The 13,715-nt window shown below is 34.3% G+C and overlaps 1 protein-coding gene across 1 annotated transcript; it reads left to right on the top strand.

Moving 5' to 3' along the window:
- The first annotated feature begins 309 nt into the window (after positions 1-309).
- On the top strand, positions 310-1,523 carry LOC149151627 (uncharacterized). Its single transcript, XM_089445183.1, has one exon. The coding sequence runs from the start codon at positions 336-338 to the stop codon at positions 1,338-1,340; it is 1,005 nt and encodes a 334-aa protein (XP_089301309.1). The 5' UTR covers positions 310-335; the 3' UTR covers positions 1,341-1,523.
- Positions 1,524-13,715: the final 12,192 nt, after the last annotated feature.

Genomic DNA, 13,715 nt, shown 5'->3' with positions numbered 1-13,715 from the left:
TCCGGTAGAGTATAACACACCGCATAGATTCATGTGCCAATATTCAACATAATTTTCCTTTGCATGCAAGAGAAGGCACGACCGATCGACAGCACAAAAGTTACTTTTTGAAATCAGCACACAACCAATCTGGTACCAACATCTCTCCCTTAACCCTCATCGTCCAATAATAAAATCCAAAAACAAACTACGAGCAATCCACGGTCCGAAGGAATGAAGGGAGCATTCATCCTTGACTCGGGAGTTTAGATTTTAAATTCATCTAGGGAAGAAGAAGAGGTGGAGCACAGCAGCGGCAGAATCAGCCGAGTTGTTGTTTCAGGGCATCGAAAACTATGAAAGGTGGAAATCGAGAGGCGCGGTGTTCAGCTGTTGGCCAAGAGAACGGCGGACTCAGGAATCCCCCGAGCGCACCGCCCTCCAGGAAGCGCAAGTGTAAGGGTAAGGGCGGGCCAGACAACATCAAGTTCCAATACAGAGGCGTTCGGCAGCGCAGTTGGGGGAAATGGGTTGCAGAGATCAGACAGCCCGGTAAACGAACCAGGCGGTGGTTGGGCACGTTTGCCACGGCCGAGCAGGCAGCACAGGCTTACGATAATGCTGCGATTTTACTCTACGGCTCCAGAGCCCATCTTAATCTTCAACCCTCAGGCTGGGATCACTCCAAGTCCTCCCACACCTCTAAGCTCAGACCATTGCTCCCGCGCTTCACATTTAAATTTCCACCAGCTATTCATGCAACTAACCCTAACCCTAACCCTAATTTCTTTGGTGCTATTCCATCTGGTTATCTTCAAACTCCTTTGAATCCAGATTTCTGGCCAGCAGCGATGAAAGCAGCCCACACTGACGTTACACACAGCCATCCCGTTATCGACCCAAAGCGGGAAACAACACTCGAGCAGCGTAGCGTCTTTCAGCTGGAAGAAATTAGGGTTCCTACACAGCAGTGCAATGGCGCGGAAGTACTGCATCGTGAATCCTCTCCATTGAAGACAGATAAGGTCCAAGAAAATATCAGAACCGAAAATGTGGATCTGCAATCTGATAGACTGGGTGACCCTGATCAGCTCTCTGGTATTCATGGTGGTATCGTCGGCGATGAGATCAATCAAGGTTTCTACAGCGAAACCACTGGAAATATTACCGAGCCAAGAAACCATATTGATGGAGAATCGAGAGATGATAATCTTGCTGCTTCCTTGCAGGAGTTGCAGTACAGTGCTGCGCCTCCTTCACCTGGTTTCATGTGGCACTATGATATAAAACACGATTATTACTACGACGAGACCAACAGCAGCACGTTGGCTGAGACAAACAACCAACTTTGGGAGTTCTGATGAAAGTTCTATTCAGTGACAGGTTTTGTTCGCCTCTGGGAGCGCTTTCATGACCAGGACTGCGTTAGAAAAGTGTTGCGATCAACCGAAGCTTACTGATCTGCGCTGCTGCACTCTCTCGTGAATAACAAGGTGAGATAGACAGAAATGTTCTCGATCAAGTAAATCATAACAGAAAATATTGCACGAGGACGATTCTATTTTATCTTGCCGAAGAATTTGATAGAAATGAATAATCTGAGAAGAGTTTTATCACTGAAAAATTCCTTGTGTTTAGAATGTAGTATTGGCATTCGTTTATTTCACATAATGTAAATGATTGCCAGCTGGTTTAAATTTGAAGTTATGTTCATATCGAAAATCTCGTGTATTCATTTGGTTCTCTGTGTATGATATCCATCAACAGACGGGATTATTTTATTTGTGTCTTAGTGCGCTATTTTATTTGCTGTAAGATCTGGAACGACCTTCGACCCCAAACTCAAATCTATCACAACCAAAATCATTCAACTCATTTTCTGATTATATATAGAGAGAGAGGGGTTGAAATGGCCACCAATATTCTTCCAATGATGTGAGTAACCAAGTTCGTGAACAATCAAAATGGCTAACCTTGTAGAAATTTTCGTCTACTAGTTTTGAGGATACCGATTGCATGAGTGGACTAACGATGTACACTAATTCTACGTGTTTTCGTGGGAAATTTAAATACGGACCTAATTTCAGACCGTTTCTCTTCATTTTTCCGTGGAAAAATCTGAATATTACAGAGCACATAGCTGATATATAGGAGTTTTTCTTTCCCTGAAAATCTCCTGATATATATGAGCTTCTTGTTCAAATGGTTTTATATAGACTTCTACAGGCACGAAACGGATATCTTGTAGAGAATATTAAGACCCGTCGTGTCAACCATCAGTGTGGATTTAGAAAGTCGCCGTCGTCTTCTTGCTTCCAACAAAATAAGCATTTCAATCTATGCCCGTGACTTGTAAACTTAGGGTCATCCTGCGTAGTTTCTGCTACTTTCCTCAATAATTAAATTGATGCGACGATTTCGGTTTTTATAAAAAATTAAATATTACCTAATTATCATCTAAGTTACTTTCATGGTACATCTCACATCTCATAAGACTTTAACAATCACCAAATTTAATGAGTTTTGAAATGACATTCGTGGGCATAGAGTTATTCCCTTCATAGTTGTGTGATAAAATATGATGCAATTTGTTCGTGTGCCTTTTTTCCATCTTGAACCATGCGTAAACAACTTCACAAATTAATGAATAGATTTCTTAGTTTTCAAAATTGGCCTAGAATGTATCAATCATCATGTTGACATTCATGGCATATAGATGAGGCTTCGAAACCCCATAAAATAGAACTTTTTTCTCAAACAATGACCTTTTTTCTTCTCTTTCACGAGTTGCATCTTTTAGTCTCTTGTCTTCACATACTTCAGGTGTAATAAGGGGGTCAATCTTGTCTTACGTTCCCTTAGGCTTTCTTAGCTCACTCAACCATAAAGGGTCTAATTGGTTTCCTTGGTTTTCTTTTGCATATTAGTCTATTGTATTCATCACATACTTAAAGGAGTAATAAGGTGGTTAATCTTGTCTTATGTTGCTTTAGGCATTCTTAGTTCAACGCGTAATAAAGGGTCTAATTGGTTTTCTCTTGTACATCTTGCACCTAAAGAACAATCTAGGGTCAATGGATTGTTTTAACAATTGACCATATGGCCGATTCCTTATCTTATTGGCAGCTCTCTTTATTCCTAGTTTCTAGGTATTTGTAGATCTATATACCTTATCTTGGATTTTCTAGGTATTTGTAGATCTATATACCTTATCTTAGACTTGATTTAGGAATTCCAACATTGGTAAACGAAGCCAATCACCCAACGGGTTGATGCTTAAATCGATAGCCAAATTGATTCATGTGGCCCATGAACCCAACTATTCAATCGATTGATGACCTATACTTTGCTAGTCTTTATAGCCTTGTTAATCGTATAGCCCGTGCATGATAACCCAAATATGTTATAGCCATCATTCATAGGCAAACTAATTTACCCGAATTATTGCAACCATTGGTTACAAGGCTCAAACAAGTCACACTTAAGTTCTACGTGGAAGACCCACATAGGCCCTTTTTCCAAGAATGCATATTGCTCATAGATGCCCATGGGGACACATGTTAGTTAAGATAACATTTTAGGTAACCTATTAAGTGGGAGAGAGAACTACCTCTCATCTTAACCACCCATCTAGGCCTTATTGACATTTGTAATAATTTTCCAACAAATATTAAAGTTTTAAATTCAAAATGTTTCTTAATTCTATTAAGAATGAATTCTAAGGAGGATTCTAGTATCGTAATAAATTATACTATGCCTTGTTATAAATTATACTATACCTTGTTAGACTACTTTGGTTTATAAACATTTTAAAACTTCAAATTTTTAGTCTACTTTGGTTTATAAACATTTTAGAGCTTCAAATTTTTAGTCTGCTGTGGTTTATAAACATTTTAGAACTTCAATTTTTTCTAGGAAGAATAAATGTTATGTTTTAAATTAGAGTTTGTTTATATATGAATCTGATACCACCATTATAATGGAAGAAAAATATGCAGTGGACAATGCCTAATAATTTTCTCTATCGAAGGAATTTTATATTGAGTTAATTTAACTCAAAATAGGCACCATTGGGGTCCCAACAAAGTCCAACACTTTTGTTCCTTAAAAAATAAATATGAACATATATTGGTAAGAATGTAGTATTTTTTAAAAATGAAGTCGAATTCACATTATTATATAAAATAAATATGAACATATATGGGTAAGAATGAAGTATTCTTTAAAAATGAAGTTGTATTCACATTATTATATAAAATAAATATGAACATATAGGTAAGAATGAAGTATTCTTTAAAAATGAAATCGTATTCACATTATTATATGCATACTAGTCGTATTCACATTATTAAATGCATACTAGTGCGTGAGAAACTCAAACTCAAAATCATAAGTACTAGCAAATTTTCAACAATAGACTCCACACTTAAGATCTTCTCATTATTCACATTATTATATATTTATTAATAAATATGAACCTATATTGGTAAGAATGAAAGAATGAAGTATTCTTTAAAAATGAAGTCGTATTCACATTATTATATGAATACTACTGCTTGAGAAACTCAAACTCAAAAGTACTAGCAAATTTTCAACAATAGACTCCACACTTGATCTTCTCATAGATTCCATATGCACTAGTTGGGAAGGTCCTATTAAAAGAACCATGGAATTCAGATATATGCCTTGATCTTCTCATAGATTCCATATGCACTAGTTGGGAAGGTCCTATTAAAAGAACCATGGAATTCAGATATATGCCTTCCGAATAACTAAGTGACTACTTGAATTAAGATTGAAATACGGGAAAGGAAAAATAGTTTTACGAATAACTAAGTGACTACTTGAATTAAGATTGAAATATGGGAAAGGAAAAATAGTTTTGGGAATCTCTATAGCGCTAGAAAATGGAACATAGAATTAGGGGAGAACTTGTGGATAGTTCAAACATGCACACTTTCTTTCCAAGCAATCATAGAAATATTAAAAAGGCACTTATGGCATGTAAGAGACCAAGCATATTCAAAGAAAAGAGGGCTCTAACCTGATAAACAAAGAGGGAGTGGTTAGATCGTTACATTCATAACGATGTTATGAAGTTAGAGAATGGTTGTTTTTTCCATAGTGTTAGTATTATTAATTGTTTAAGTGGAACGTGATTTAATATTATATAATATAAAGTGAATGGGGTTGAAGGTGTTTTAATATGAGGCAGATGTGTAATTTTGTAATAATGATTTAAATGTTGATTTTAACATATTTAATGTATATGTATGTTTGTGTGAAAGTAACTTAATATAGACCCATCTTAACTCTAGTTCTATCAAGTGTCAAGAAGAATTAAATTTGAAAACCTTTATAGAGTTTTTCTCCTTTAAAAAAGGTTTTCGTCTCCATGGATTTGATTCTTCTGAGCTCTTGACAATTCACGCTCTCCACACCCAAATTCAAGTATCCAAATGTTTTACCTTTATAGAATTTTTCTCCTTTAAAAAAGGTTTTCATCTCCATGGATTTGATTCTTCTGAGCTCTTGACAATTCACGCTCTCCACACCCAGGTTCAAGTGTCCAAAAAAAACATTTGGCACATTCTAATAAAGATAGAAAATAGAAATCCCCTTAGAATTAGACTCCTATAAAACTCATATGAGTGTGTCTCTGGATGTCTCTATCGTCTCTACTGTTGTTATTCTTGTTAATTCACGAGTGTCCTAGCCAGTGTTAGCTTGTATACTATTAGTGGTAATAAAAATTTATAATAGTAGCCACTTAAGTGACTCCCAATATAAATCCTTTCAATATTGCAAAAAGGAGGAGGAGGTGGATCTATATGTCTCTACCTTTGTTAATTCACGAGTGTCCTAGCAGATTTATAATAGTAGCCACTTAAGTGACACCCAATATAAATCCTTTTCAATATTGCAAAAAGGAGGAGGAGGTGGATCTGTATTCGTAGTTATGAACAATTTAGTTTTAAATACTTTGATTATATTCAATTTAGTTTCGAATACTTTCAATTTCAAAAATTCATCTATGAGAAGTTTGAGATTCTTTATTACCAGCAACCATAAAAGATGGTTTGTACAATTTAGTTTTAAATACTTTGATTATATTCAATTTAGTTTCGAGTACTTTGATTTCATTTTATTTAGTTCAATTTCAAAAATTCATCTATGAGAAGTTTGAGATTCTTTATTACCAGCAATCACAGAGGACAAACTTATGAGTGATAAATAATAGTTAGGCTTCAAACATGAATTTGTTGTTGAGCATAATTATTTCTTGAAGTAAATAAGAGGTTGTTGGGTCCCACTAGAGTTTCAATATTGAGTTTCTTGAACCTGTGTTCTTTGCTTTCTTAATACCTTTTCATGAATTTTTTATAGTTAATCTTTATTTCAAGGGGAAATTTCCTTAAATGAAAGCGATTATATTTTATATTAATAAATTGATGGTAGTTCAATGGTGGATATAGAAATACACCAGGGGAGGAAATCCTTTAATGAAAACGGTTATATTTTGTACAGTAAATTGATGGCAGTTACAATGGTCAACGTAAAGAAAAAAAAAAATTATTTCAAGGTGAAAATTCCTTAAATGAAGCGATTATATTTTATATTAATAAATTGATGGTAGTTCAATGGTGAACATAGAAATACACAAGGGGAGGAAATCCTTTAATGAAAACAGTTATATTTTGTATAGTAAATTGATGGTAGTTGCAATGGTCAACGTAGAAATAATAATAAATAAATAAAAATTGTCTAGTTGAAAAAAATTTATCATATATCTTCAAAAAATTTCAAAAATTGCTAGTATCCTTTGCAAAAAATATCCCAACTTTTTTATTAATATATTTTTCATAAAAGACACCTTGAAACAATTTTGATTTACAAAATCTAAAAGAAAACTATGATTAAAACAACACATGTTTATTCTAGGTTGTTTTTGTGTTATGAGATACTATTCAGTTCATTCCATCCATATTCATACCTCCTTGTAATTGATGGACAATCTCTTCCTCTTTGAATTCTCATAGTGTTGACCCCATTTACATTATTACATTTGAGGTTGTAGATTGTGAATCCTAACTCAGATTTGTGCATATCTTGTAAAGAAAATTACATTCACCCATTTACATCATTACATTTGAGATTGTAGATTGTGAATCCTAGCTTAGATTTGCGCATATATGGTAAAGAAAATTATATTTACTTTTTACTTTCTACTCTCTAATTTTTTTTATTGTAAAAAACTATACATTACCGTAATATCTACATCCACATCTACACTATTTTGGATATCTTATTTGGAATACACTTGTTAAAAAAATATATGATGTATCATTATTGGTTATCAATTCTTCATGCCACCTCAAAATCCTATAAACATCATAAATTTCACATGGATGCCAACACCTAAGATGGAACTATAAACATCATAAATTTCGCATGGATGTCAACCCCTCATATGGGACTAGTTGGTAATACTATCCATATATCCCAACAATGATGCTAATTTAAATTTTCCATAGTGAGATGGTCTCTTAATGAGTGGCCCCAAGTCTATGGCGAGACAACATACTAAAATCACGAGTCCATAATCATAAATAGATTTACCAAAAATAATAAACCCTATTCTCAAGGCTTACAAAACCATAAGAAATCTAACTCGATTCCCCAATAATGCAAAGAACACTTACCCCTAAAAATAAAGCTCTGAACGTAGAGACTATGAACTCCCTAAATACATTTTCTTCAAAATTCAAAGCATAAACCCAATGTATGTTAAATACATTTTCTTCAAAATTCAAAGCATAAACCCAATGTATGTGAAAGCCATGGTGATTATGAATCAGGGTAATTCATCCCTAATCCAATAGAAAGATTTCACATGGGATCGTATGCTTCCTTGAATCAAAGGTTGACCGCGGGAAATTCTAGGCAAGAAAACTACTATCCCAAGTGATCAACAATGATGGTGCTGAAAATATCAGCTACATAAATGCTTACTGCCCCTACATATTGACTAACCCAAATCCACATTAACGCCATTGTGTGATAGATAGCTTATTAAGTAAATAAGGAGAATATGAATGCTTGTTACAACTTTAGATAGACCTTGCCATTCTTTGGTACATGGAAGGCATGTAGTATTTCATATATATATGAGAAAAACATGGGACAATGTAGAATGAGATCCCTTATTTTACCCTAAATATTACTTTATTCAACCTAGATCGAAGATTGGCTAAGCAAACTGCTTGACGATTGTATTGCCTTAGCACATGAAGGTACTCAATCTGAATAAACTTATTTACTTCTTTTTGAATTCTAGGAATGGTCCTGAGGAGCTTATTATCAATGGGAGGAGTATTCATAAGGTTAATGATAACTATTAATTTTCAAAGAGAAAGAATATACTTATTTACTTCTTTTTGAATTCTAGGAATGGTCCTGAGGAGCTTATTATCAATGGGAGGAGTATTCATAAGGTTAATGATAACTATTAATTTTCAAAGAGAAAGAATATATGTAATACAGGTTGAATCAAGAATTTTGAACTTTAGGAAATATTTAAGTGCCTTAAGCAAATTGTTTGTTGTTTTCCAAAACCATTGTGTTTGTTGTGTTCCATAACCCCCCAAACAGGTTTTTGTTGGATTCCATAAAAATCCAAAAAAATACCCCATGCGCCTATCACCCATCTTTGCTAGTGTTATTATAATCGAATTGGTCATCGAACTAGTAAACCCCCCAAATCAGGAACCAATCAGAACTAGACCAGAACCCATAAAAGAATGGGACCAAAAAACTGGTCAACCAAAAACACATAAAGCATTCAAATTTTAAAGAAAAACATATATATTAATGTGCATACATATAAATCCAAATCATTATACACAAATAAACAAAAGTTCTCATTTATATAGCATGTAAGGGTGCACATAATCAAAATAGCATGAGTGCAATCCACCTCTAAACTAAAAATACATCAAAAAACAAGCTCCACATAACCTCTAGCATCCAAAAAAAATCATGCTATATCAAATACTTACATATCATTAAAATCGTTGTCTATATTGGGATCTTTGTCATCAATATTACCCTCTAGATATTAAAATATGATAGAAAAAAAAGCATATCAAGTCAAGATTGTGTTTGAGTGATGGGTATTTTTTTAGTAGGCTCATGATAGAGGAGTTCAACAACCAATGCCACTAACATCAAGGTACATAGAGGGCTTGGTGCTCTTGATTAAATACTAGTTCCATACCCTCATACATGAAAAAATCTAATGGAGCATTGCAATCCCTCCAATCCTTAAATCTCGGAAAACTCTTAAGTTGGTTGGATTTTGAGTGAGATCTAAAATTCTACTTTTCTCATATCATATCAATGAGGTCATAACCACTCTCAAACTTCTTCAGTCATTTCATGGTAATGTTAAAAATGTAAGTAAAATGATGAAAATGAAAGATAAAGGAGAATGTCACTTTTACTTTAAGAATTTAACATTACCATGAATTGCATAGCATTAGTAGAGAAACATGGTCAAATACTAAGCTTCCCCTGTCATAAATCATTGATTTTTGAAAAATAATTGTGTTCAAAGGGTCCTTGGCTGCAATGTACAAAACTTGTTGGTTTAGTACTGAACTAGTCGATTTAGTTTTAAAAAGCAGGTTATGTACTGAACCATCGAAAAGTGGTTTAGGTCATGTTGAGATATTAATCTCACTATCTGCTAGGTGTCATCATATTTAATTATGTTATCTGTTAGGTGTCATAGCCAGTTCATATTTAGTTCAGTTTAGTCGAGTTTCACTCCATTCATTTATTGTTGATGCTTCGTATGTAATCTATTTAAATCGAAACTAGGGAATCGGCTGAGAGAGAATGCGCTGCGAGATCGGCTGCTCGACCGATAGGATAGGGACGCGGGGTAAAGCCTGGCAGGGTCACACTAGTCTTCTTCATGCGAGAGTTGAAAAAAGATTTCCGTCTCCTCACCTTGCTTTACTAATCAAAGCTTTCAAATAGAGACATAATAAGAACCAAGATATTTCTTCCCTCTCGCCTTCAAACCCAGCGATCTAAAGCCTGGCTATTGAACCCAAGACTAGGTGGGATGTTTTGGAATATTAAGAAGAACAATCCTTACTCCATCTTTTTTATTTTTTGCGATGATATTGAAACCGTAGGTTACAAAATAGAGAAGCAAAGATCAAGAAGTTAAGGAGGAAAAAGTCTTTGTTGTTTGAAGAAACTAGTTGTATAAAGCTAGTTCTGGGAAGAACGCAAGTTAGAGAATTTTAAAAAGCCAAGAGGACGAAGCAAATCGTCTCCTCAGCGGAAAGAAAAGGTCGGGAGAAGTTTTTCATTGAAAAAAAAAAAAAAATTGAATGACTTTCGCACCCATCCACAAAGACCAAAAGTGCTGACCTTCAAAAAGTTACGAAATTGTTAATTTTTGTATCTCATCGCAACCTTCCTCTGTCGAAAAATGTGCTGACAACATACCCAAAACGCAAGGATCGAACCACAAGCCAGGAGCACGATAAGTCAAAGCAACAAGTTTTTATCATGAGCTATTATTTTGTCTTGGTATGATGATTCGTTTTATTTATAAAAGGGAAACATCTAAAATCCTTTGAAAAAGGAAAAACTGTCATTGTTTAGGAACTTTAAAAATCCATCATTTGCAAAGGGTCTTTTAAAAAGGGAATTTTAAAGATTAAAAAGGAAATTTGTTTGGTGGAATTTTTTTAAAGGTCTTTTGGAAAAGGCAGTGTCTATTAGGTTCTATAAAAATGAGGGAGAATTTGTTTAAAAAAATGGGAATTTGAAGAAGGGGTTGTTTCATTGAGAATTTTTTGGTAAAAAAATAAAGGATTTGAGATAAAGATGGTAATGGTGTTTTAAAAGGAGATTTGTTTTTAAGTTTTGAAAAGAAGTTTGTAAAAAAAGGGGCATGCACATTCACATTTAAAAATTGGTTTCTTCTAGCGTTTTTCCACAAACCTTGATCTTGCTTGGAAAAAATTAAGCATTCTGGTCTTTATAGATGAAGACTTTCCTGCAAGCACAAGAATGTTGGGATACCCTATAGAACGGTTCTGTAGAGCCAACTCAAGAAGCATTAGCAGCAATGAACAACAATCAGAGGAATGTTGTTGCAAGACTAAGAAAGAAATAACACAGAGCTAAATGCTAGATATAGAACTCAGTCGATGAATTTATTTTCGACAAGATAATTGGCGCATCAACGGCAAAAGAAGCTTGGGATATTTTGAAAGTTGTGTATCGAGGTAATGATACAATGAAAAATGTTATATTTCATCCATTGAGAGCTCAGTTCAAAACCCTAAAGATCACTGACATAAAGAATGTGGACGAGTTCATAACTAGAGTCATGGGCATAGTCAATCAGATCAAACTCATTGGTGAAACCATTATAGATTAGAAGATTGTTAAAAAATTCCTTGGAAGCCTACAAAAAAGAAATATGACATGGTTGTAACAACCATTATGGAATCCAAAGATTTTACAACTTTCTCAGTAGAATAGTTGACAAGATCACTTATGGCACATGAAACAAGACTTAACTTGGCTGAAGATTCCATGAAACAAACTTTCAAAGCACAACTTTCTCTTGGAAGTAAGCGAGGTAGAGGCTTAGGCTAAGGCAGATCAAAACATCATCATGCAACAGAGAAGTCAAGACCTTCACAAAACCAAACACCGAGAAACAGAACATGGAGCAAATCTAATGTCCAATTTATTAGTGCAAGAAATTTGGGCATTATGAACATGAATGCATAAAGAAACAACCAAATCAACAAAGAGGTTGTGTACATCTATCCAACAATGAAGGAAAATCCATTGAGATAATGTTTATGTCTTGCCATCTTTCTAAAGAAACTCATAGCGAGGACCTTTGGTTGTTGGACAATGGTTGCAGCAATAATATGATAGGTAAAAAAATATGTGTTCTTGTCTTGATGCTTCCATAACATCATAAATTACTCTTGGAGATCGTTCCCATATAAAAGTTGAAGGGAGAGGTATTGTCCATGTTCTTACTAAACAGAATCAACAGAAATGCATACCTGATGTTTATTATGTTCCACATTTGAAGCATAACCTCATTAGTGTAGGTCAATTGATCAAACATGGTTATGATGTAATATTTTAGGGGAACACATGTTATATATATGACAAACCACCCAATAGAAGACTGATAGTAAAGGTTGAAAAACCAAGAATATGGTGTTTCCTTTTACTCTTAGAAGTCGAAATATTTCACAGTCTTTTGCACACAATGTGTCAAGAATAGATGAGTCACAATTATGGCATTATAAGTATGGGAATATTCCCCTAAAGAGTCTAAGTCTGCTTCAGAAACATTCTATGGTCATTGGTCTCCCTATTATGAATGAAAAATTGTAATTATGAAATTTGTTTTCTATCCAAGCATAAAAGAGATAGCTTCCCCACATCTTCCCTTAGAGAAAAAGAGCCTTTAGAGCTAGTCCATACAGATTTATGTGGCCTAATGCAGACACATTCCATTGGTGGTAGTCTTTATTTTCTCACCTTCATTGATGATTATAGCAATAATATATGGGTCTATTTTCTCAAAAATAAATCTGATACTTTCTTAAGATTCAAAGAGAAAACAAAAAAGTAGATTAGAAATCCTTTAAAAGTCCTTAGGTCAAATAGAGGAGAATATAGTTCCAATGACTTCAAAGCTTTTTGTCAACAACAAGGAATCATGATGCAGAACACAACAAGATATACTCCATAGCATAATGGAGTGGTAGAAAGGAAAAATCAGTCAATCATGAATATGCTCATATGTATGCTTTGTGAGAAGAAGTTGTCAAATGACTATTGGTTTGAAGCAATTTCTATAGCAGTATATGTTCTCGACAGATCTCCAACAACCAGTGTCCAAGATATAGTACCTCAAGAATCTTGGGATGGTAATAAGGTAAATGTATCTCACTTATGAATTTTTGGATCAGTAACATTTTCACATGTTCCTGAGTAGCTAAGAAAGAAGCTTGATGATAGGAGTGAAAGATGTATTTTTATAAGCTATAGTGAGTCTGTCAAAGGCTTATAGACTTTACAATCGAGTTACCAAGAATGTTGTTTATAGCAGATATGTTAAACTTTTTGAAAATAATTTTTGGTCTGGTCATATTGATGAAGCTTTAAATCAGCTTGCTTATCCACCATAGCTACCAAGATTGCAAATTCAAGAAGAGTTGTACCACTCTGAAAATGGCACATCTTCCAGTAGTGAATCCACCAATGATTCAACATATTCATAAGGAAATTAGAAAATAAGAAGCATCAGAGAAATATATGAGCAAGAGCATGAGTTTGATCAGATGAATATGTTTTCCTTTCTTTCATCTTAACCAACCCATTTTGAAGAAGAAGTTAAAGAAAAACATTGGTTTAATGCAATGAATCAAGAAATTGTTTCCATGGAGAAGAACCAAACTTGGGAATTAGTTGATCTTCCAAGAGACAAAACCAAAATTGGTGTAAAATGGGTATATAAGACCAAGCTTAGTGAAAAAGGAGAAATTGAGAAACATAAGGCAAGGCTGGTTGCCAAAGGATTCTCACAACAGTTTGGGGTTGAATATGGCGAAATTTTTTCTCCAACAGCAAGGTTAGACACTGTTAGAACTATTTTGTCCACAGAAAGTCAA

Source organism: Pinus tabuliformis, chromosome 9, assembly GCF_031772625.1.
Source record: "Pinus tabuliformis cultivar Carrire ecotype Pingquan chromosome 9, CPIR1, whole genome shotgun sequence".
Taxonomy (NCBI): Eukaryota; Viridiplantae; Streptophyta; class Pinopsida; order Pinales; family Pinaceae; genus Pinus; species Pinus tabuliformis.
The sequence above is the reverse complement of the archived record's forward strand: the minus strand, read 5'-3'. Positions and strand labels throughout refer to the sequence as shown.